General features: G+C 36.4%; 1 protein-coding gene across 1 annotated transcript; it reads right to left on the reverse strand.

Moving 5' to 3' along the window:
* Positions 1-21,631: 21,631 nt before the first annotated feature.
* Positions 21,632-22,138, reverse strand: LOC131158538 (agamous-like MADS-box protein AGL80). Its single transcript, XM_058113408.1, has one exon. The coding sequence runs from the start codon at positions 22,136-22,138 to the stop codon at positions 21,632-21,634; it is 507 nt and encodes a 168-aa protein (XP_057969391.1).
* Positions 22,139-23,383: the final 1,245 nt, after the last annotated feature.

Raw genomic sequence — 23,383 nt, forward strand, 5'->3', positions numbered from 1 at the left:
TTCTATAGATAACTAAACTAATTTTTCAGTCTTCTGAGGAAATTCTTTAGATGTCTGAAGCAAAACTTTAGTCATCTAAGGTTGTGTCTTCAGACGTCTAAGGGTACTCCTCAGTCGTCTGGGCAAACCAACTTCAAAATTTTTAGTTTAGTTTTCAAAAAAAAAAAAAAAACATTTGAACTCTCTTACTTTAATATTTTATAAAACATTTTTTGGGGTTCAAAATAATTTCTCTAAGTCCATGATTAACCCTGGAAAGTTTTCATGATATGCATGTGTATGGTATATTTTGAGCTTCTAGTCATATCATATAAACTATGCACATACATAAATTCTAAGTACCCATTCCCATGACGATCTTGAACTTGACACTTGCATCTTTATTCTTCTACTGTTTTAGTTCCATAGATTGTGCCGAGTTATATATATAAATATATGCTTTAATCCTCATGGCTTCCATGACTTCATCACCTTCCATGCATGCTAAGTAGTGTTCTTGCTCACATTCTCAATGCACAGATCAAATACCAAGTGATTTGTCATTATCAAAATAGGATTGGACTCATAGAGTCAACACAAACCATATTGTGTTATAGTCAAGAATGAAGAATATAAAAATTACATTTACAAATAAACACAATAGTATTCAAATATTCCTTGGGGTCACCATACACCATCATGAGATAGGATTCTTTTTAATTTCATGCGTAGAGTGAACTTGCATACAAGCTCGGGGCAAATATCAGTACAAAGGTATTTGTCATTATCAAAATGGGATATGACCAACCAGGCCAACAATCTCTCCTTTTTTATGATGAAAAATACTTTATGTAAAAGTAGATACAACCAAGAAAGGCTCCCCCTGACTATATGCACAAAGAGATTTAAAAGCTCAAGTATTACCAAAGTACCCAATTTTGCCTAACTTCTCCCCCTTTTGGAAAAAGCAAAAAGGGCTAAGATAAAAAAAATTAGAGCATATAGGAAAACAATGAGCAACAATCATTTAGGCACAAGATATAGTTTGGGAAGTTTTTAAAAATTTCGGCAGCATGCTGTTTGAAAATGAAGCATTTTCCAAAAAAAAAAAAATGTATCTAAGTGACTTGTTTGAGTTCAACAAATAATTTGCAGTAATTTACATCAACTCAAATAGTCCAGTATTGATCAATTCAAATAGTCAAGTCAAAGATATAATATACTTATGCAACACAAAATGACTAAAAGATATTCTCACAAGATATAGAGTACAACAATGAATGATGTGAGATAGCATTTAATTTTTTAGAGCCGTATTTTTCAAAGTGAAGTGGCTCCCCCTCAAATTATGCATTCTCTCTATTCTTACAACTTTAGCCTGAGACACAAGTATTTTAACAATTTATAAATACACAGCATGATACAAGATTATCATTTAAGATCATTTCATGCAAATTTGTCTTTAAGAGAGATCCCGTTTTAGAAATAGTCAGCAAGTGTTTTGGAGATGAGGTTTGCCAAAAAAATATTGAATTTAAGTCTAGCATGATGATTGAAGTTAACTAGGACAAATCATACTTAGAATAATCATGATGCACAATAATTGATGTTCTAGGAACACAAACTCAATTCATAGTGTTAAGTTTTATAAAACTGATTATATCATATACTTTAAGAATTTTACATCAACCAGATGTCATTTAAGTTCAAAGCTTTAAATTATGTGATAAGTGAAGAATTTAAACACATGTACATGCTTCAGATATATCAAGTTAATTTGAGCTAAGTGCAAGTAATGTAAAAGATATTTTGTATGCACATCCATCAATCTTTTATCAAAAATTTGAATACTTTAGGAAATGTCAGACAAAAAGTTTGGCAGCATGCCATTTGTAAGTAGGACATTTCCCACATAAACCTACATCAAGAAGATTCAAGAAAACAGTATATCATTCAACTTAAGCATGCGAGAACCTAAAATTTCTACCAGTAGGCAATACTCATCAACTGCATCCGCCATGTAGGAGGCATCAATCAGGCAAGCAAAATAACCAAGGAAATTTAAAACATGCAAGCCATCATGTATAAATTGAAGTAAATCACCACAAAACAGTAAGTATAAGTATATGTATGTGAGTGTGGTGAAAAATGAAAAGCAAAAAGCAAAAATAAATGCAGTATATTTATTACAGACCCAAATGTATATAAAAGAGATAAGATATATAAGTACTAGATCCTCAAATTCTCCTTTAGGCCTCTCCATCATCAGGCCCTTCCTCATCACCGCCACTCACATCCATCTACTCCTCAACGTCAACCCCTCATTCATCTCCCTCAGATGCTCACCAAAGATGTGGAAGTTTGCCTTTACAACCGACCGAAATTCTGTGAATTCAGTGTAAAACTCAGCGTGCCTCGCCTAAGATGAGGAAGCCTGCTCCCTAATCTCGCTCTAGATAGAAGTCTTAAACTCATCAAAGGAAGCTATGAGACTCATGACGATAGCCATAATCTCAACATTAGATGGCATATGAGGTTGCCGCTAAGGAACCTCCTGTGGCCTTCGTCCTCTCTCGAGTATAGTTGGAAACCACATGTTGCCGATCAGCTCATAACCCATCAGCTTTAGGGTTGTAGAGGAGAAGGTATATGTGCCCTTTATCTTCTTCAACACCGCATATGGAGTACTGGTGACTCTCTCTCTAACAAAAATCCTAGTTAGGATACTCTTATATGGCATAATGACCCTCTCGCCCACCGTCTTCACAAACATCCACTTTAAGATCAGTCTATGCAAGTCAAGCTTCTTTATCACGAAAAGACACCACATCACGAAGCAATCCAGGTAGGAGACGTGATCCCTGGACCCAGATTGCATCAGAATATTATAGGAGATCAAGTGGTGCACAACTTTAGCCTCTAGTGTTAGAGACCTATAGCTGGGGGGTATGGCTCAAATAAACTACAGGGTTCATCATAACCAGATTAACAAAATTACTCACAGTAAACTCCTGTTTGCTAATCCAAGTAGAGACAGAGTCAGGGCAGTCAAAATCTCCTCTCTCGATATCGAAGGTATCGGCCAAATATCCGTCATCAAACCGTCTATTGATCTCAAAGACCTGAGAGTAGTATCCCTAGTCATCCTATCTTAGGTTGGCATAAAATAGCCTAACAAGAATGGGATATATCCCTCTAGGCTAATAGCTAATGAACTTATACCATCCTTGATACTTAAACATTTCTACCATGTTATTAAAATGATTCTACATAAGTTCTATGTCAAGAACTTTACCTAGGATAGGCTCCTTGATCTTGAAGACTTTCTCATATTTGATCCTCCTTTGTGCAGAAATGAACCATTGCTTGAGAGCAATGCCAAATATAGCTCTCCTGTGATCTCTAGACATGATTGGAAGTAGTTTTCTAAGGAAAATTAGGCTTCAAATGAAATTAGAAAGTAGTAGAAAGAGAGAAAAACTGAGGAGCTCTCAAGAAATATGGCACAAATGAGACTGTTCACAATGCCAATAGTATATATAGATCGCGGTTTGGTCGCCTGATCCAGTGTTCAGTTGCCCAAACCATAATAAATGCCCTAGACGATTAGTCTGTTCGTTTAGCTGAATACTGAGCCGGTTGGCTAAATCTCATGTGTCCTTTCATATTCTAACCCTTGGTAGCTCGAATGAAATCAGATCATTTCAGTTTTGTTGGCTAAACCTCTTTGATGAAGAGCTTTGTCGCCCGAAAACCAGTTCGGTCAGCCGAACCATGTTCGGTGGCCCGAACCAATTTTTAACTGAAATGATTAGGCACCTGAATGTGGTCAATGTTCTGGTCAACATCTTTGTTTGGTCAACCAAATGGTCTAAGCTGAAAAGGGTTCAGCCGATCGAACCTAGTCAACTTTTCTTCTTTTGACTTTCTCTTAGTTGACATGACTCCCTAGGATTTAGTTTCTTTACCTAAGGATTATTAAGTGTACCAATTCTAATATTTTGACACTTAGATCATTTTCAGGTCAAAGAGAGATGGATTCGGGTTTTTCTTTGACTCTCCGCACTTGCTTCATTTTTACCCCATTTCGTTTGAATGGTCAATTAAACTTTGTGTGCCCCTTCTTTTACATAATGCACAGAAGGTGTGAGTATACCGATTGGAGGAGCTACTAGCATAATGATCGGACTCTCTCACAAAGTACCCCATGTAAAGATTCTTCTTCTTTCTATTTCTAAGTCTATTGAATCATATACCTTCCTTATCTAAGATCATCTTTTATGAACCTAGCAACTTATTAAAGTTGTCCTTGGTTGTAGTGAACGTGTAGATGATCTTAGCTTGGTCTTCTATTTTCTTTTCCAGATCTTGAATTTTTAAGTTCTTTAGACCTTACAAACATCTTGTAATTTCACAAATTCTTTGGTTATGTTGTTTGCTTTACATTCAAGTTTTGAAATGAGAAGATCTTTCTTATTATCACTTGAAGTTTGAGATCTTACTACATTCAACTCTTTTTCCCAAATTTTTATTTTTGTTTACTAACTGCTTGATTTTGAAATCATTTTCCCTTTCAACAAGAACTTTTGACTCACATTCTTTCAAAGATGCCTCATACTTGTTTTTCAATGCAATATATCTTTTGTTAGTTCTCACAAGAGACTTTTGAATTCTAACATTTTCAACTTGCAATTATTCATAAGTAGGCATGCTTTCACTACCAAAACTATCACATGATTCAATATCAAATGCATCATTAGAATTATCATATGATTCAATATAAAATGCATTACCAAGGTCATTTGACAAAGTAGAAGGAGACAAATTTACCTCATCGTCGGTTATGGCTATAAAGCAGCATTTTTTTCCTTCAAGATCTTTTGAGCTTGAGTCACAAGGAGTGATCGCCTTTTCTTGCTTAGTTACTGCATATCTCTTTTCAAGTTCCTCCCATAGCTCTTTAGCACTATTACATGCCATAACTTCACAAATAATGTTAGAATCTAAACCATGCAGCAAGGTGTTCATGGCATCAAAATTTATTTGCATTAAGTTCCTATCATTATCATTCAACTTAATTTCAAACTTGGGAACATCAATACAATCAATGACTTTCATTGACACACTATCTCCCTAGGCAATAACTTTCCAAAACCTCCAATTCAAGGCTTTAACAAGTATAGTTATTCTAAATCACCATTCGGCTAAATTTTCACCGCAAAACACTAGAGGGTTCATAAGTAACCTTCCCTCACACAAAGGGGATGCGCCAACATGATTCATCATGATCTTTTTACAAACTAACGATTAAGTATAGGTAACAAGGCTTTGATACCAATTGTTGACTTTGGGCAAATCCCAAGAGGAGGGGTGAATTGGAGATTTAAAAATTTCTTCCTAAGTCAACCAGTCTAGCAACAATATTACGCAACCTAGGGCAGTCTAAGTATGTATGAAATTGCATATTTGATATATTAATCAACTTTCAATACATGCAACACAGTTTCAATATTTCTCAATCAAATGCAATACCGTGTCAATCAGATATGCAGTATATTCAGTAGGGAAATTAAATCAAGCACAAAGCAGAATATATTGCAGGAAATGTAAAAATGACACCGAATATGATATCAAGGTTCGGCAAAAGTGCCTACGTCCCCGCCTTGACTCAAAAGCACAAGAATTTCACTAAGGCTCACTTCACAGGTGGAGCGGCACCGAATACAACACCTTATGAGGATGGTGCACCTACCTTTTTCTAATCGAGTCAAAGCCAATTCGGGACATTTCACAGGGCAAGTCTCCCTCTTCAGGCCCACACCTAGAATACAATCAATCAGATCAAATTTGACGTACAAATAAAGTGCTTCTAAACAAGCAGATATGTACCACAATATAGTCCAGATAATAAAGTGTTTAGTGCCAATAAAGTATGCTAACACTTGATCTGATATCAATATACAATCAAGTCCTAGAGTATATTTTCAAGCAATATTTGAGACAATGTATCAATATTAATCAATCACAATGCACTACTCTACAAAACGGGCAATCTCTCTTTTCATGTTGGACCACCAGAAAGATTCCCTCAAATTCCGATATATCTTTGTACTACCAGGATGTATAGTGCAGAGTGAACGGTGTGCCTCTTCCAGAATAACCCGTTTAATCTTGGCATCATTCGGTACACAAACCCTGCTATGAAATCTTAATATCCCATCACCCGAGATATTGAAATTCGGCTTCAACCCGTTGTGAACTCCTTCCATAACCTCAACCAACTTTGGATCCTCCTTCTGCACTATCGGATCCTTTCTTGCAAAGTTGGATGTACCACCAAGCTGGCAAAAACAGCCTAATGATTTCCTTCAACCGCCTCCAAGCTTAACCTTTCAAGGTCTATACAGATCTGTTGTTGTACTCCCACCGCTGAGACTGACGCATCAACAGACTTCCAACTCAGAGCATCAGCTACCACATTAGCTTTTCCTAGGTGATAGCTAATAATCTAGTCGTAGTATTTTATCAACTCAAGCCATCTACGCCATCTCATGTTTAGCTTTTCTAGGTGAAAAAGTATTTAAGACTCTTATGGTCGGTAAAAATATCACACCTTTCACCGTATAGGTAATGCCTCCAAATTTTCAATGCAAACACTATCGCTGCTAATTCCATATCATGTGTCAGGTAGTTCTTCTCGTACTCTTTGAGTTGACGAGAAGCATAAGCAACTACTCTGCCTTGCTACATTAGAACATAGCCAAGGCCCTTTTTAGAGGTGTCACTATAGATAACAAATCTACCATCCCTAGATGGAATGGTTAGGACTGGAGCAGTAACCAGTCGCTGTTTCAGCTCCTAGAAACTCAGCTCGCACTCATCTATCCAATTGTACCTCACGTTCTTCCTCATGAGTTGCATCAAAGGATCTGCTAAACTGGAGAACCCTTCTATAAACCGACGGTAGTAACATGCAAGACCTAGAAAACTTCTGATTTCCTGAACATTTTTCGGTCTTACCCAGTCCACCACTGCCTCTATCTTACTTGAGTCCACTGATACACCTTCCTTGGACACTACGTGCCCTAGAAATGCAATTTGTTCCAACTAGAATTCAAACTTCTTTAGTTTAGCATATATCCTCTTATCCCTAAGCATTTGCAGTACCAACCTCAAATGAACTTCATGCTCTGCAACACTCCTAGAATAAACTAGCATGTCATTGATAAATACTATGATGTTTTGGGAACATCCTCTGCTTTCACCTTCAACTGGTGATACCCAAATCATAGGTCAATCTTAGAGAAGATCCGCGTGCCCTGAAGCTGATCAAACAAATCATCAATCCTAGGTAGCGGGTATTTGTTCTTTACCGTCACCTTGTTAAGCTCTCTGTAGTCGATACACATCCTCATCAACCCATCTTTCTTCTTCACAAATAACATAGGTGCTCCCCAAGGAGAAACACTTGGTCGAATGTACCCCTTGTCTAGTAGCTCTTAGAGCTTTTTTTTCAACTCTCTCAATTCGGCTGGTGCCATACGATATGGAGCTTTCGATATCGGTGTCATACCTGGAGTTAACTCTATATGGAATTCCACTTCATGGTCTAGACGTAATCCTGGAAAGTTCTCTGAAAACACGTCACAAAACTCGCATACTACAGCAATCATCTCCAGTTTACTTTCTTCGATTGGCACGTCTTGCACCAACGCCAGATACCCCTGGTATCCCTTCATGAGTAACTTCTTAGCTGGCATAGCTGAAAGGATCCATGGTTCGGAACACTCACACGACTCTAGGAATTTAAATTCCTGCTCCCTTGGCTGTCTGAACAACACCTCCCTCCTGTGGCAATCAATACTGGCATAATTGGCCGACAACTAGTCTATCCCTAAGATGATATCAAAGTCATACATGTCATACACCACAAGACCAACTGGTAGCACCCTTCCCTAAATCTTAACCGAAAAATGATGAACTACTTTGCTACACCCGACTGCAAACCTAGATGGTGTAGCCACCACCAATCCATAATCTAATAGTTGCACCTCTAATCCACACAGTTTAACAAATCCTCGGGAAATAAAAGAATGCGTTGCCCTGGAATCAAATAATACAACAACATTTTTTTAGGAATCCTCGATGACGCAGTAAGGTATGGTGAAGGCGTTATACGGGAGGCAGCTGGAAGGCATGGATGACATAAGTTGGAAGGAATTGAAAACGAAGGTTGTGCTGACTATTAGGCTTTGTCTCGCCCATGACATGTTGTAGACACCCAAATTTGTCCAAGGGTCTTATATTACAACAAAAATTTTTTTCATACAAAAAAATAATAATAATACGAAAAAGAAAATAAAAAATGAAAGTGGGCCAGCAATCTTGAGTATTTAATTTGGACTTACAAAATAAAATCAAAGACATGTGCAAAAATCAAAATTTAAAGTTGATTTGCCAATAAAGCTTGATTGAAAAATAAGTTTGATTGATCAACTTGACTTAGCGAATTAGTTTTATTTTGATTGATTTATTTGAATTCTAGTTAGCAAATTAGTTTTATATTAATTGATTGATTTGGATTTGAGTTAGAAAATTAGTTTAATTTTGATTGCTTGATTTAAATTTGATTAAATCACTCTTTAAGCCTATAAATAAAGAAGTTTGGAAGAAGAGAAGGACATGGAAAAAAATACAAGAAAAGAGTGGAGGAAAAAGATTTTCGTTTCAGAGAGAGAGAGAGAGAGAAAGAGAGAGAGAGTGTGTGTGTGTGTGTGTGTGCTTTTCTTGAAAATTCAGGATTGGGGGTGCTCTTGCAGTCAATTTATTTCCTGAAGATTCTCTGCGTCACCGAGAGTAATACAACTACATCACCAGCATTCTCTACGTCACTGAGAGTAAGAGAATACACCCTAGCCTTGGTTGTACCCCCTTGCTAACCACCACATTGCGCCTGAGTATTTCCATTGTATGGTTGTTGCGAGGTTTCATTGCTTCCTCGCATACGATAGTCTCTCGCCTTATGTCCCTGCTTACCACACCGCATACAAGCCCCCGTAGTCATCCAACACGGCCCATCGTGCCTCTTACCACATAGAGAGCAATCATAATAAGATGCAGTACTCTGAGGCGTACCACCACTGTTCTTTTTCTAGTTACCCTGTCTCGCCGCAGAAAAACTAGGAGGCACTGGCCCTTTCTTGGAGACCTGAACCTCTGCATCCTCAAGAAAACGCTCCTCTGCCACAGTGGCTTTGTCAACTAATGTAGCAAAATCCTGCAACTACAAGATCGCTGTCTATCTTTGTACTTCCTTCCTCAAACCCCTCTGAAACTTCTAGGCCTTCTTCGCTTCATCCGATATCACGAATGGAGCGAATCAGGAAAGCTTCTGGAATTTGGTAGCACACTGCTGCACCATTAGCAACTCCTGTGTTAGGTTCATGAATTCCTCCATCTTTACATTTTTGACTGTGGCCGAAAAATACCGTTCAAAGAATAGCTCTTTGAAACGAGCCCACATCATTGCTACTGGTATCGGTCGGCGCTCCTTCATCCTTTTTACAGACACCCACCATCTCTCTATCTCTCCTGACAACTTGAACATTGCAAAGGTTACCTTCTGCTTCTTCGTGCATTTCAAATTATCCAGGATCTTCTCGATCTCCTGGATCCAATTCTTAGCTCGAATTGGATCTGCACTTCCTATGAAAATCGAAGGCTTCAACCTCGTGAACTAATCAATGGGGCAACCCATCTCAGTCGTGGGATGGTCTTGCCCTCTATTCATTCGTACGACCTCAGCCATAAGCTGTTGTGTGAAATCCCGTAATACACAAGTAGAGTCACTGCCAGCCTCATGGCCAACACCCTCACTACTACTTTCTCCCACATTGGCAGTAATGTCCCTGGATTCCATCTTGAAAAGCAATTATGAAAATCCATTAGAAGGGTAATAGTCTAAGCATCGGCTAATACTATCATACTATAGACTCAACCCCCTAAATTCATATCCTTAATATTGACATATTCCATTAATTTAGCATCATCATTCTAACTCAAGTTCCACCCTTCCACTTGGAAACAAAACCGTCAATGGATTTCCGTGATTTTCTGAACCTTTCAATTGATCTAGAAAAACACAGAAGTCTATCAATGGATTTTTGTCTCCAGGTATACAAAGCAAAACCCAAGGTCTCATCTATGTCCTATGCTCTGGTATATTCTAGACTACATAAACTAGCAAATCCTAAGTTCTGCATATATCCCTAACCAAACAACATGAATTAAATCACACTTCTGATTGGTTAAGGCTCTGATAGCAACTGTAACAAACCAGCCCTTTATACGAACCCATATTGTTATCACCAATACAGAATACCTATACCTGATATACATACATAAACAACCCACCCTAAACAAGGACATACGGGTGTAAGTCATTCACAATTGTAACAGAAAACATAAACATCCATCGGGATTCTATTAGACATATACCAGATTTTACTAATGTATCCTCAAATACAATTATCCATACTTAGAAGATAAATTTTTATTACAACCTCCAAAATGGTACTCCAACTAAGTTTAATACACAAAAGAAACACTTACGTAAGCTAAACCAAAAACAACCTCCCCTGTCCCTCTAGCAACTAGGACCGACGTCCTTAAGGACCTAAAAACAAAGGTTGTATAATGGGGGTGAGACACTTCTTAGTAAAGTGGAAAATATTACAATAGTGTGTGACCACATGCGTATATTTCAATTAAAAACTACAACATATAAGGCATGTTTGCAATACTTTAATACAAGAGATCTATGGACATATATCCAGTGACCTTATCCATTTTAGTTGTTAAATCATACATGTGAATATTAGAACAATGACCAGCTTGGTACGATATAATATGCCTATTTACCCCGTGGCATGGGCTGTGCACTAATAACTCTAACATGCCTTGTTCGTGCAGGCATTGTCGAGCATCTATTATATAGTCCGACTGCCCCACCTGCTCCATTATTTCACCAGTGGTCCCAATACTCCTACAAGTTGACTATTTACGTACTCACACTAATTCAAATATGTGATTGCATTGTACTTTACTAGCAATGAAACCGAGCCATTGGGAGTATCTTTCAACCCCTATAACGGGAGTATCTTTCAACTCCTATAAACTGAAGTATGTTTCAACTCCTTTACACTGGAGTATCTTTCAACTCCTTTAGTAGAAAGTTGTGGTTCCATTTATCATATATACAATTTACAATGAAAACATAATAACCTGTGCAATTCTAGTATTTTCACAAACTCATACAATCACATCGGGTATGAATCGGCACATATCCTCTCGGTTTACCCTTTTTACGTATATTGCTCGGTATATAACCGGCACCTATTTTCCACATTTTCTATATAGAAAAATAGAACTCCAGTTCCCATAGTTTATACAAGTACCATAAAAGATTCACACGTTCCATTTCATTACATATGTCACACTGATTTGAATGAAAACCCGCTATATCGTATAAAATTCCATAACATCACCTAAATGGAAAACTAAAGGATTCTAGCATCTCCTACATTAATAATAATGCAAATAAGTAAGTTTTGAAAAGTTTGGAGATCATCCAAATCGTAAAAATCATAAAACTGACATTTTTACCCGGTGGAATTTAGCAAATGAGCAATCAAATTATACATATGAGTGTAAACTATCTTTTTAGAGGTTTAGTTTTACAAAAAGACTGTTGTAAACAAATTCCCCTTGCCTTAAACCCGAAAATAGAAACACGTACAGATCGGTTCAAACCAACGACCCTGGATTCCCGAAACCTAAAAATCACAAAACATTACTTCTCTATAATTTTAACTACTATACAACTACCTAATCAAAATTGAAATCAGATCCTTACCTCGGATTTTGGGAAAACTTGAAAATCTTCAAAATGAAGATCTGATCCGCTATATTTGTAGAGTTTTCTCCCCTGATCTATTAGGAACCTTCGTTTGTAGAAATGGATGATGAACGGCGAAGGATCATAAAGAGAGAGAGAGAGAGAGAGAGAGAGAGAGAGAGAGCTGGTCCTAGAGAGAGAGAGAGAGAGAGCTTTTGGGTTTTCTTAACCTTTAAGCAATCAAAAAGGATATTTTTAGGACCTTTGACCGAATCAAACTTGTCAACGAGGTCGCACCTTCATTGACGAGCCAGCCATGTAGTTCGTCGACGAAGCCATACCTTCGTTGACGAGCCTGCTTGGATATTTCTTTGGCTCGCTCGATATTCCTTCGTCAACAAGGTACTGAAGGAACTTCATCGACAAACCTTTTGCCTTCGTCAACAAACCCTACTATAATACCCCTTTTTCCTATCTATTTTTGTTATTTACGGGTTCGGGTCTCTATACTAATACTATTAGTGACGATTTTGTGATTAATAATGACGGTTTTGATCCTTCACTAATAACCTTATTTTTTGTAGTGATGTGCTTTGAGAGCTTTGCATGCATCAAGAAATGAGTATATATAATATATAATCCTTTACTCTTAACATAACCATAAATGATTCAAAGAGCTCCTACATTGCAATTCCCAACCTTCATGAAGCTTCTCAATTCAAAACTTTCAATTTGATGTAGTATCTAGAATATCTCACATTTCTAATAATTAACTTGCTACTATTGTTAGTATAAAAGTATACAACTATTGACATCCTATTTTGTAAGGGTCATGATATAGTAAATTTTTTGTGCTTATGGTACATTTGTAGTTTTTAAGTTTTTAAAAAATGCAAAAAATTTAGTAGAAAAGGTTTTGAGTCAAAATTTCAAAAAAAAAAAAAGCCAAAAAAAAAAAAAAAACAGACAAACAAACAATTGTATTAAGGGATTGATAAAAGTTTTCCTTTTTTTTTTTATTTAATAATGTTGTGTCATTTAAGGTCTTCCTTATTGTGGTAAGGGGATTTTTGTTGACCCTATTGACCTAAGCTTGATGAACTCATTTGTCTCTCATCCTTCCACCTCGTTTGACCCTTAGGCACCCCTCCGAGTAGTTCTCAACATATCTCTCTCATCGGCAAGCATTCTCAATTTCATGTTCCCCTATAATTGTCATCCTCCCAGTTTACCTCAAGGAAAGATGAAAAAGGTTCCACTAGTCTCTTGTTGTTACATTTGTTCAATGTACCCAATATAACCATTCACATAATAATCCCATCATGACAACAACAAAATAAGCACAAAAGCCAACCAACACAGAAAAATAATCCTCCAAGTTCTCAACCTTAAGTCATTTGATCTCTACCATCTTAAGTTGTATGCACTCACACATACAAAGTCAAGTATTAGATTTCAACTATGTGAGGCATGGATTTTCAAATTGAGGTCCAATTGGGCCATGGATTTCAAATTGAGACTTTATTGGTTCATAAGTTTAAATTGAGACCTAATTAGGTCATGGATTTGAAATGGTGGTTCAATTAAGCACAACTTTTCCGATTAAGGCCTAATTGGGGTATGAATTTCAAATCGAGGCATAATCGAGGACCATGGATTCTAAGTTGAGACCCAATTAGACTAATTAAGTGTTTAAATTTAAGGCCAATTAAGACTATATTCACAAAAGGGTAGCGCAAGTATCTCAATAACCTATTTGAGCATTAAATCCTACCATCGGTGGGGATTGGGGAACACTATCAATTTCACCTCCAATGCATCACTCCCTACTCATTACCTCACACACCTACCACCAACTCCACCCAATTGTCTCAAATGCTCAGTCCATGTATATAAATTCTCCCACTCACCTTATTTCACCAGCCACTGCCTATTATTCCCCTTCACTATCCCTAGACACTTGGCAGCTAAACAACACTCAAAAGGAAGAAAATTAAAAAGATAAATAAATAAATAAAGGGAAAAGGAATTAATTCTCTCTCCCCCTAATGGCCTATTAGTTTTCCTCGGTTGTGATTTGTTATTAATTATTGAGTAATTCTTCTTTTTAGTTTTTTTTTTGTCCCTTCAACCGGGGTGGGGGGGGGGGAGGAATGATAGAATTTTTTAAAATTTTAAAAAGGAGAAAAAAAAAATGCATATAACTTTTTTTTTTGGAAAGAGTCGGAAGCCACCCCCATAGCGGCCTTGTCCCAAGTTTACTAATAATCCTCACTTATGGTAGAGAAATACCGTGAAAACAAAAGGACACTTTGGGTTTACATAATAACCAATAAAACACCCCATGCATCAAACCAAACAAAAGAAGAAAAAAAACCTATACCAATACCAAAAGGAAACCAACTAAACATTCCTCATATAAGTCATACCCATCTTATCCAATCTATACAAACCTTTGATAACTCTAGAAAGTTGACTACTATTTGTAAACAAACTATTCCTCCCCATGGCACCTTGTTGAACCAAAGCATCTGCCACTTTATTTCCTTCTCTATACAAATGATTTATAGAAAAATTCACTCCCTCCAATAAACCAATAAGCTGCTCCCGAAAATCCCACAAATACAATAAAGAGCATTTACTGGATCTTGTCCAATTTACTACAATATTTGAATCACATTCAATGTTAATACTGGTATGGCCCAATTTTTTGAAAAGCTTTATTCCTTCCATCATTGCTCTCAATTCAACTTCATTATTAGAACAAAAATCAAAATATATTGAAAAACCAAAAATAAAAGAACTTGTATAGTCTCTAAGGATGCCACCACCGCCCACTGACCCTAAGTTCCCCAAGCTACTTCCGTCCAAATTTAGTTTCAACCTCCCTTGCCTGGGTTTTAGCCATCTCACACCTTACATAGTTTTATTATTTTTATTCACAATCTGCACTTCCAGATTCTGCAATATCCAAACATCAGTATCATTTAAATGAGTCATAAATGTCATGTTCTTACTCAAAACCCCTACCCAATTCTTAATGGACAACCACGCATCTGTACTACTCTCCAATTTCCCCTCTATTCTAACCACACATCTCCTTCTCCACAACCTCTAAACTACAAAATAAGGAATCAAACCCATCAATGTTCCCAATTGAGAGTATCAGGAAGCCTTATTAAACCACATTTGGACTCTTTCTTTCCAGCTTTGGTGCCTAAGGAAAGGTACACCTACCTCCACTAAAACCTTCTTCCATACATCAGCAGCAAGATCTCCCTTATTCAAAACATGCTCCACATCTTTTAATTGCCTCATCTCACAACAATTACATGCCAAAGAAAGTGATACCCCCACCCTTCTCACCTCTTCATTAATGCTTAAACACTCAAAAGCAGCTTTCCACATACAAATAGCAATTTTCTTCGGCAACCATTTGTTCCAAACCCACTTTACCCAATCAAACTTTGGAGCTCTAACTCTGATAACACCTCATGCAGAATTTGTATTAAAGCAACCAATATTTTCTGGTAGCCACGGTAGGATGTCTGAAGAGTTTCTAATTTTTCACCCTCTTTCCATCACTTCTTTCGCTTTATTAAAACCCAGAATCCTTTTCAAATTTTTCACACCCCACACATTATTAATAACCAAATATTTTAATATGATATGTGAATATGCACCATCTGGAAATTATAAGAAAAAGGTCTCGAATCCAGAAACTTATCATACCACAATTTTACATCTTCTTCTCTAACCTTTCACTTAGATTTACTTAACAGCTCAAGCATACAATGCAGAATTTTCCTCCAAAAAGAAGAATCTGATCCATATGGCCTACAAAGAGCAATATGTCTCCTTTAACACATTTAGCTTTAAAAAATCTAGTCTATAAAGAATTTTTTGTTAATAACTGCCAACCAAACTTCTTAAACAATGACGTTGCACTTCCAAAGTGTCCCTTACTTCTATGCCCCCCTCCTCGACAAGAACACACAATTTCTTCCAAGCCCTCCATTTCATTTTTTATTTCCCATCCTTAAATCCCTAGAAGAAAAAAAAGGGGGCAAAAATACATTGTATCTTTTTTATTACCAGCTTCAGGACATTTAGAACAACTAACAGATGCAGTGACATGCTCGAGAGCACATGTCTCAACAAAACAAGACGACCTCCTTTAGACGACAGTCTACTTTTCTAACCCTCAATTTTCTTACTTATTTTTTGAATTAAAGGGTCAAAATGACAGCCCTTCAATATACCATCCACGACCGGAACTCCCAAATATGTAAAAGGAAATTTACCTTCAATAAAACCAGTCTCTTGTAGAATTTCTCTCTTCCTCTGAGCACCCAACTTCTTTGAGAAAAAAATAGCCGATTTATCTTTATTCACCCTTTGTCCATTCTAGCTTTCATACTCCTTGATCACCTCCATTAACTGTATAACATATTTTTTACTAGCATTAGCAAATATAACAACATCATCTGCATACATTAAATGCAATATAATAGGTGCACCACTATGATGCTCAAACGATAAAATCCATTTCTCAGTCATATTTTTTTGAATTAATCTAGAAAGAACTTCTTCCATGATGATGAAAATATACGGGGACAGCAGATCCCCAACCTCAAACCTCTTTTTGACTTGAAGAAACCCCATTAGTGTCATGCATCATGACTGAAAACCATGGAATAGAAATACAATTTTGAATCAACTTACAAAAATAATCTAGAAAACCAAGAGCATGGAAAATCTAATCTACCACATGCCACTTCACTCAATCATACGCTTTGCTCATGTCAAGTTTTAGCATCATATTACCTCCTCTCACCTGCCTATGTAAGAACTTTGTCATCTCTTAATCAAGCGTTATATTTTAAAAAATACTCCTCTCTTTCACAAAAGCACTTTGCTCAAGTGATATTAAATCACCCATCACTAACAATAGCTTGCCAACAAGGATTTTGGAGAAAATTTTATTGATTATGTTACAAAGGTTTATCGGGAAAAACTTATAAAAAGACAAACGCTCCTTCACTTTTGGAATAAAAATTATATAAGATGAACAAAAATACCGAGGCAACATATCACCTTTGAAGAATGCCTTTACCGCTTCCATCACATCATTTCTAATAATCTCCCAGCTAGTAGGATAGAAAGAAGACCCAAAACCATCCGGTCCTAGTCTACTATCCACGGAAATAGAAGAAATAGCTGCATATACCTCCTCCTCAGTCGGTTCTTCCTTCAATTGTCTTATAGAATCCTCAAAAACCACCAATTGGATAATATTGTCTAGATTTGGCCTTTGCACTGAACTATTCTGCCCCAAGAATTGCTCAAAATAATTCATAGCCTCATCATGAACTATCTGCATATTTTCCAGCATCAAACCATCAGGAAGCACCATTGAATTCACACAAGAGTTACACCTTCTTTGCGCAATCACTGCATGGAAAAAATTTGAATTATGATCACCATTAGTTAGCCATTTCTTCTTTGCTTGCTACGCGAACCTTGTATCTTCCCTTCTATACCATACCTCCAATTTGGCCTTAGAAACAAGGAACTCTTCTTCAACTGATTCTAAGTACTCTGCCTGCAGTAAATTCTCATATTTTTCCACCCTTTCCTCCAACTCTTGTATGATACCACCAACATGACTAAAAGTCTGTTTATTCCACACCCTAAGCCTTTGTTTTGGCCTTTTTCAATTTAACTGCCAATTTACAAAACCCTAAATCTGCCACTATATGTTCTCTCTAAGATGTTTCAACCATTTTTGAAAAATCCCCATGCAACGTCCACATGTTCTGAAATCGAAAAGGTGCTAGCCCATACCTCTCCATACTCGCACCCAGCTATAATATGATAGGAGAATAATCTAAAGTATTTCTTTTCAACAATGATGTCTTAGCTTCACCGTATTTTACAGAAAAAGCATTATTAATCAGCACCCTGTCAAGTTTTGCCCAACTTCTCGTCAATCCTTGATGGCCATTACACTAGGAAAATTGACTTCCTTCAAATCTAAGATCCAATAATCCACATCTATTAATACAATCATGGAATTTAGCCATAGACGAACCCAAGCGAGGTCGACCTCCCACCCTTTCCTCATCTGGCCAAATTAAATTAAAATCTCTCATAACAACCCAAGCCACATCAAAACTTGAAATCCTTTGAAGTTGTTCCCATAATTCTCTTCTCTCAATATGATAACATTCAGCATATACAAAGGTAAAAGCAGAGAGCCTCTATCCTCTATTAACAAAATTGTCAAACATTGATTTGAAGCACCCACCCAATCAACTTGAACATCATCTTTCCAGAACAGTCAAATCTTCCCACCTTCCTCTACATTAGAACAAAAATTAGTAAATTACAAATACACCGCCCACCTTCGTATCTTCTCCATATCCTGAAAAGGTTCAAAAACAACCAAAATTGAAACTTTATGATCTTTCACAATTTGTTTTAATCTTCTCTTCAACGTGCCAAACCCTCTTATATTCCAAAACATAACTTTGTCAATCATAAGTTCAATTTTTGTGGCATTGCCTTAGCCCTCTTAGACTTTCTCACTTGCACATCTTCTTCATTTCTTCCTTCTAATATACCCACTGGTACATTACCTGGATCAGAGCAATATTCTTTTTGAGTACAATGCAAACCTCTATATCTCCCTCACATAACACATCAAAATTATCCATGCACACCACAACCTCCTCTTTCCCCTCTCTCTCATCCACCTCCTCCACAAGAAACTTGTCCCCATCCTTATCATTTTCAACTTCTCTCCCCTCCCCTTCTTCAAAAACTCTGATTTCCTGGGCAGTCCTAAAACAACTACCCAGTTCTACCTACACCCCTGACTTATGATTTTGAAAAAATTCGAATTTTTCTCCATTATTCTTCTCTACCAAGTTCACTTCATCCAATTTATGTTTACCCACATTACTAACCTCATTCACAACTACTTTATTTTTATCATTCACATTCAAAGGACCACTTACATTTTCATTCTTTTTCTCCTCCACCCTCTGATCTTGAATTTGCAAAACAGGACCTTCCTCTTCTACTATCACATTTTCTTTTCTACCCATTTCTTTCCAAACCATCCCATCTCCCTCCTTCCTTATACCTGCCTTCCTTTTATCCTTAGATTTTACTCCAAAACTGGCATACCACATCAGTGTGACATTGCCTACAACATTTATTACAATAGAAACCCCTCTTCTCGTACCCTTTGCCAACTTTACTTTTTTCCTATCACCAACAAAAAACCCTCTTCAAGATCCTTCTGCAAATCCACTTCAATGTACAATTTTGCACCAGTGGCTCGTGTTCTATATGATGTGGCATTCGTCGTACCCAAAAATCCATTGTGGTGCAATCGATGGCTCTTTGTTGACATCAAAATTCACGGACTAGTTAAATAGCTGAAATTGGTACCCTGCCACCCATCTTCGTTCTCGTGCCCATGCAAGAATGTAGTCCTTTTCATTTACTAAATCTAACAAAACATTATAGTTTTCCATAAAACTTATCATTGGAATTTCAGAAAGACCCCAAGATTGGATAATATGCCTCTGAAGGACATCGATAGACAACCTTGTAGAAAGAAATTTAAGCACCAACACAAACTTCAGATCCTCAACAGCCCTTTTCATCTCCACATTCGAGAAAATAAAACCTAATTCCCCATTAATCAGTTCCGACTTCCTCAAAGGGATTTTGAATTTCGAAAATGGAATTAGCCTTTTCAATGCTTCCGTAAACGATTTTCCACTAGTGAAAACTTCCCCCCTTCCAACCACATCATCCTTTGAACCACTCCCTGTAACTTGTGAACCACATTCGGCACCTCCCCTCAACCCTCTGCTAACAGCTACCAAAGGTGGAGCGGCCATGGATAGCGGCTACCTATTTTCCATATTGAAAACCTAAAATAGAAAACCAACCTTTTCTAGTGCTCTTCTCGATGGTGCATAGTAATGAAGTCGCCATTGCAGCTACTGAGGTTTGGTCATCGCAGTTGCAGGTGCTTGGCTATCAGAGCGCTTCATATGTCATCACCATCACCGTGAAACTACGTCACCATCATAGGTTCGCTGTCACGGGTTCGTCGCAGCTTTGCCGTTGCAGATTCACCTTGAAACTACGTCGCGGTCACTTCTATGGTTGCTTCACTTCCTTTTCTCTATCCTTTTGTGGAGCTCTTCCCGACGATTCACAGTAATGAGGTTTGGACGTCGCAATCGCAAGTGCTTGGCCGTCAGAGCACTTCATATGTCGTCGCCATCACCATGAAACTACATCACCATCGTAGGTTCACCGTCATAGGTTCACCGTGAAACTACATCACCGTCACTTCTAGGGTTGTTACCATTTTTTTAAAACAAAAAATAAAAAAAAAAGTGCATATAACTTGCGAGAAGGTTTGAGAGTTTAAAATTGAAAAAAAAAATTATGAGAAAGGAATGGTTGCTAATATTTCAAACAATATATTGCATGTTTGGTGTAGCGAAAGAGATTATATGCTAGATTCACTTAATTAGTAATTTGGTTGATAGATAATAGAGATAACATTGTGGTGCATGCTACTCTTTGACTATTCAACGCAGGAGGGGATGAAGTCCAAGCCGATTTGGTAAAATTTTTGACTTTTTAACTTTCATTTTCTTAGAAAAATTAAATCCTCAATTATCGGAAATATGTTTCATTAATCCTGGAAAATTCTCATATGCATATCCTAATTCAAGTGAATCATATTATCTATAGGTGTTGTTTAATTAATAAGAGATGAGATACTATTGTTTAGATATTAGAATTGTTAATTATCTCATATGCATATCCTAATTCAAGTGAATCATATTACTTATGATGTTGCTTAATTAATAAGATGTACGTGGGATGCAGACTATTACTTAGATATAAGAATTGTTCATTATCTCATATGCATATTCAAATTCAAATGAATCATATTACTTACAAATGTTGCTTAATTAATAAGACATGAGATAAAAACTATTATTTAGATATTAGAATTGTTAATTATATGATTTTTTTGACATTTAAATCTACTTGTTCTGTGTTAGGCTTATTCGACGATGATGATAGCTTAAGTATCTATTTGTTCTCTTAACTCCCAAACATGTTTAATTTTGATGTTTTGGTTTTTAGAAGTTGGAATGTTGGATAATTAGTTTTACGCCCTATGATGATTCATAAAGTAAGGTGAGGAGGTAAACTAATAAAGAGGATACCGTATAACTTCAATAGTATGACTTGAGAATTTTGATTTATGTTACATAGTCACATATTAAATAGGAACAGTAGGACTCTTAAAGGATTCCCTTGTACTCAAATTCTACATAATTATAGAAAAAAAAAAAGTATACTTATACTTGAAATTCCAACTCAAAACTCCATTTTTTTTTTTTGGAACTCCTTGATAAATTATAGAGATCTGACAATCCATGATGAATGCCACATGAATAAGAAAAGAATGGTTAAAATAAATTAGAGTACAAAGAGTTTTGCACTTAACAAAGATATTCAAAATAGTTTATATATATAAAGCACTAGATAAGCATGATGTAAGCTTTTCTTCTCACTTCGAAAGTACACACTTAAAGTCATGACGATTTCTATGATAATATTCAGTATAAAGTGCATTTGTCTACCCTTCAACTGGTGTATATATATTATATTTGCGGTATGCTATCATTGTCACCAGCACTACTCTCACTGAGAATTGGGAAGAATTTCCCCTCGATGCAGCAACTTGATCCTTTCACTAATTAGCTCAATATTCTTATTCAGCACACAACCTAGTTCTTGCGTATCCTTCAAGTTACTTACTTCACGAAAATAGTATTCAGCCACCAAGCAACTATCCAAAAGTTGCTCTGTCCTTAAAAGTTTATCATTCTTCCTTCGTTCTTTCTCCAATCTCTTGCTCAGTTTGAAAAGAAATCTCTTTGCATAACATTCTTGATCCATCATATTCTTCCTCTGTTTCTTTTTGGGAAAGCTATTGAACTTTTGCAGCACTTGTCGTGCCCCTGGTAAGGAAGGCCAAACCACTGGTTGACTATTATCGCTATCATAAATAATTAAACATGCATCAACCCCACATAAGGTTGAAAGTTCACTCACCTTCTTCAACAAATTAGCCTTTCTTTTGTTGAAGGTCATCCTTCGAGCAAATTCGTCAGCCATCAATTCAAGCTGAACCTTCTTTCTTCCCATGCTGAATCAATTGCTTATACCTATCTATACATATAGAGCAGTACAACAAGAAATTAGAGGGCCCTTGCAAGGCACCTTGTAGAACCAAAAAAAAAAACATTGGGATTATAGACCGTCTAGACTATATTATAAATACAACAAGGTGAATGAGTGGGGACAAAAGGACAACCTGATAAATATGTGAATAAATCCCATGTAATATTGCTAGCTGGCTCTTACCTAATATAAACATACTTTAAAGGTCTTAGGTTACAAAGAATTAACCATGAGAATAAAATATATCATTCATCAGTATTGTCAAAACTGTTTATGTACACACTTGATGCACTATTAATCTTAGAAAGGATTCATTTGCATAAAATATTATTAGATTTTACCATATTAGGGTCATATTGGGTTTGACAATTTTGAGTCAAGAAGGTCTTAATTTAATGAAAGTAGGCAAAAAAATCCACCTTAAAAGGAAATAAATTTAAGATGGAATATATACAAGCTTATAATTTTATCTACAAAAATTTTCTATACGCATATTTGACAAAATAGAAACCTTAGAAACAATTCAAGCGCATAAAATATTATTGGGAACAGCAATATCCCATCTGGACTTTCCCCTCTTGATTCCAATGCAACCTCACAATCTTATCTCATTCAGATCTTTGCCCTTTTTTTCTCACGAAGCAAGAAAGAGTTAAAAAAAACAGAAGCACTTTACAGGGAAACACACCCGCAAATATTTTATACAACTATTGGTTAGGATGCACGAATCAATCAACTGTCATTGAATAAAACTACTTCTAAAAGTGAAAAATAAAAAATATGATAGTCTTCAAAGTAATAAAATTTGTAATGCCAATTTTAATCTTCAAAACTCAAACTTAAATGCTTTAAGCCCTTTTAGATTTAACCATTAGTTATTGAACTCATCCTTATTCAAATTCTACCTTCTCTTCTTCCAACCCTCTATTTTTATTTTATTTTTAATGAAATTCCAATTTTATTAATAGCCCTCACTTATGGCGGAGGATTACTGAGGTTACAATCAGGACATATGGAATTTACAAATAAACTATCAAAATCATCCCAAACATCAAAACCAATACTAAAAAAATCATTACCATTATCCAACTAAAAAAACAATCTATACATGTCTGTATGTCTGTAATCTCCCAATGCTTGTCATGTAACCACGGTATTCCTCCGCCAAAAGTGAGAGTATATCAATAAATAATTCGAGGTGTTTCTCTC

Source organism: Malania oleifera, chromosome 6 (assembly GCF_029873635.1).
Source record: "Malania oleifera isolate guangnan ecotype guangnan chromosome 6, ASM2987363v1, whole genome shotgun sequence".
NCBI classification, from domain to species: Eukaryota; Viridiplantae; Streptophyta; class Magnoliopsida; order Santalales; family Ximeniaceae; genus Malania; species Malania oleifera.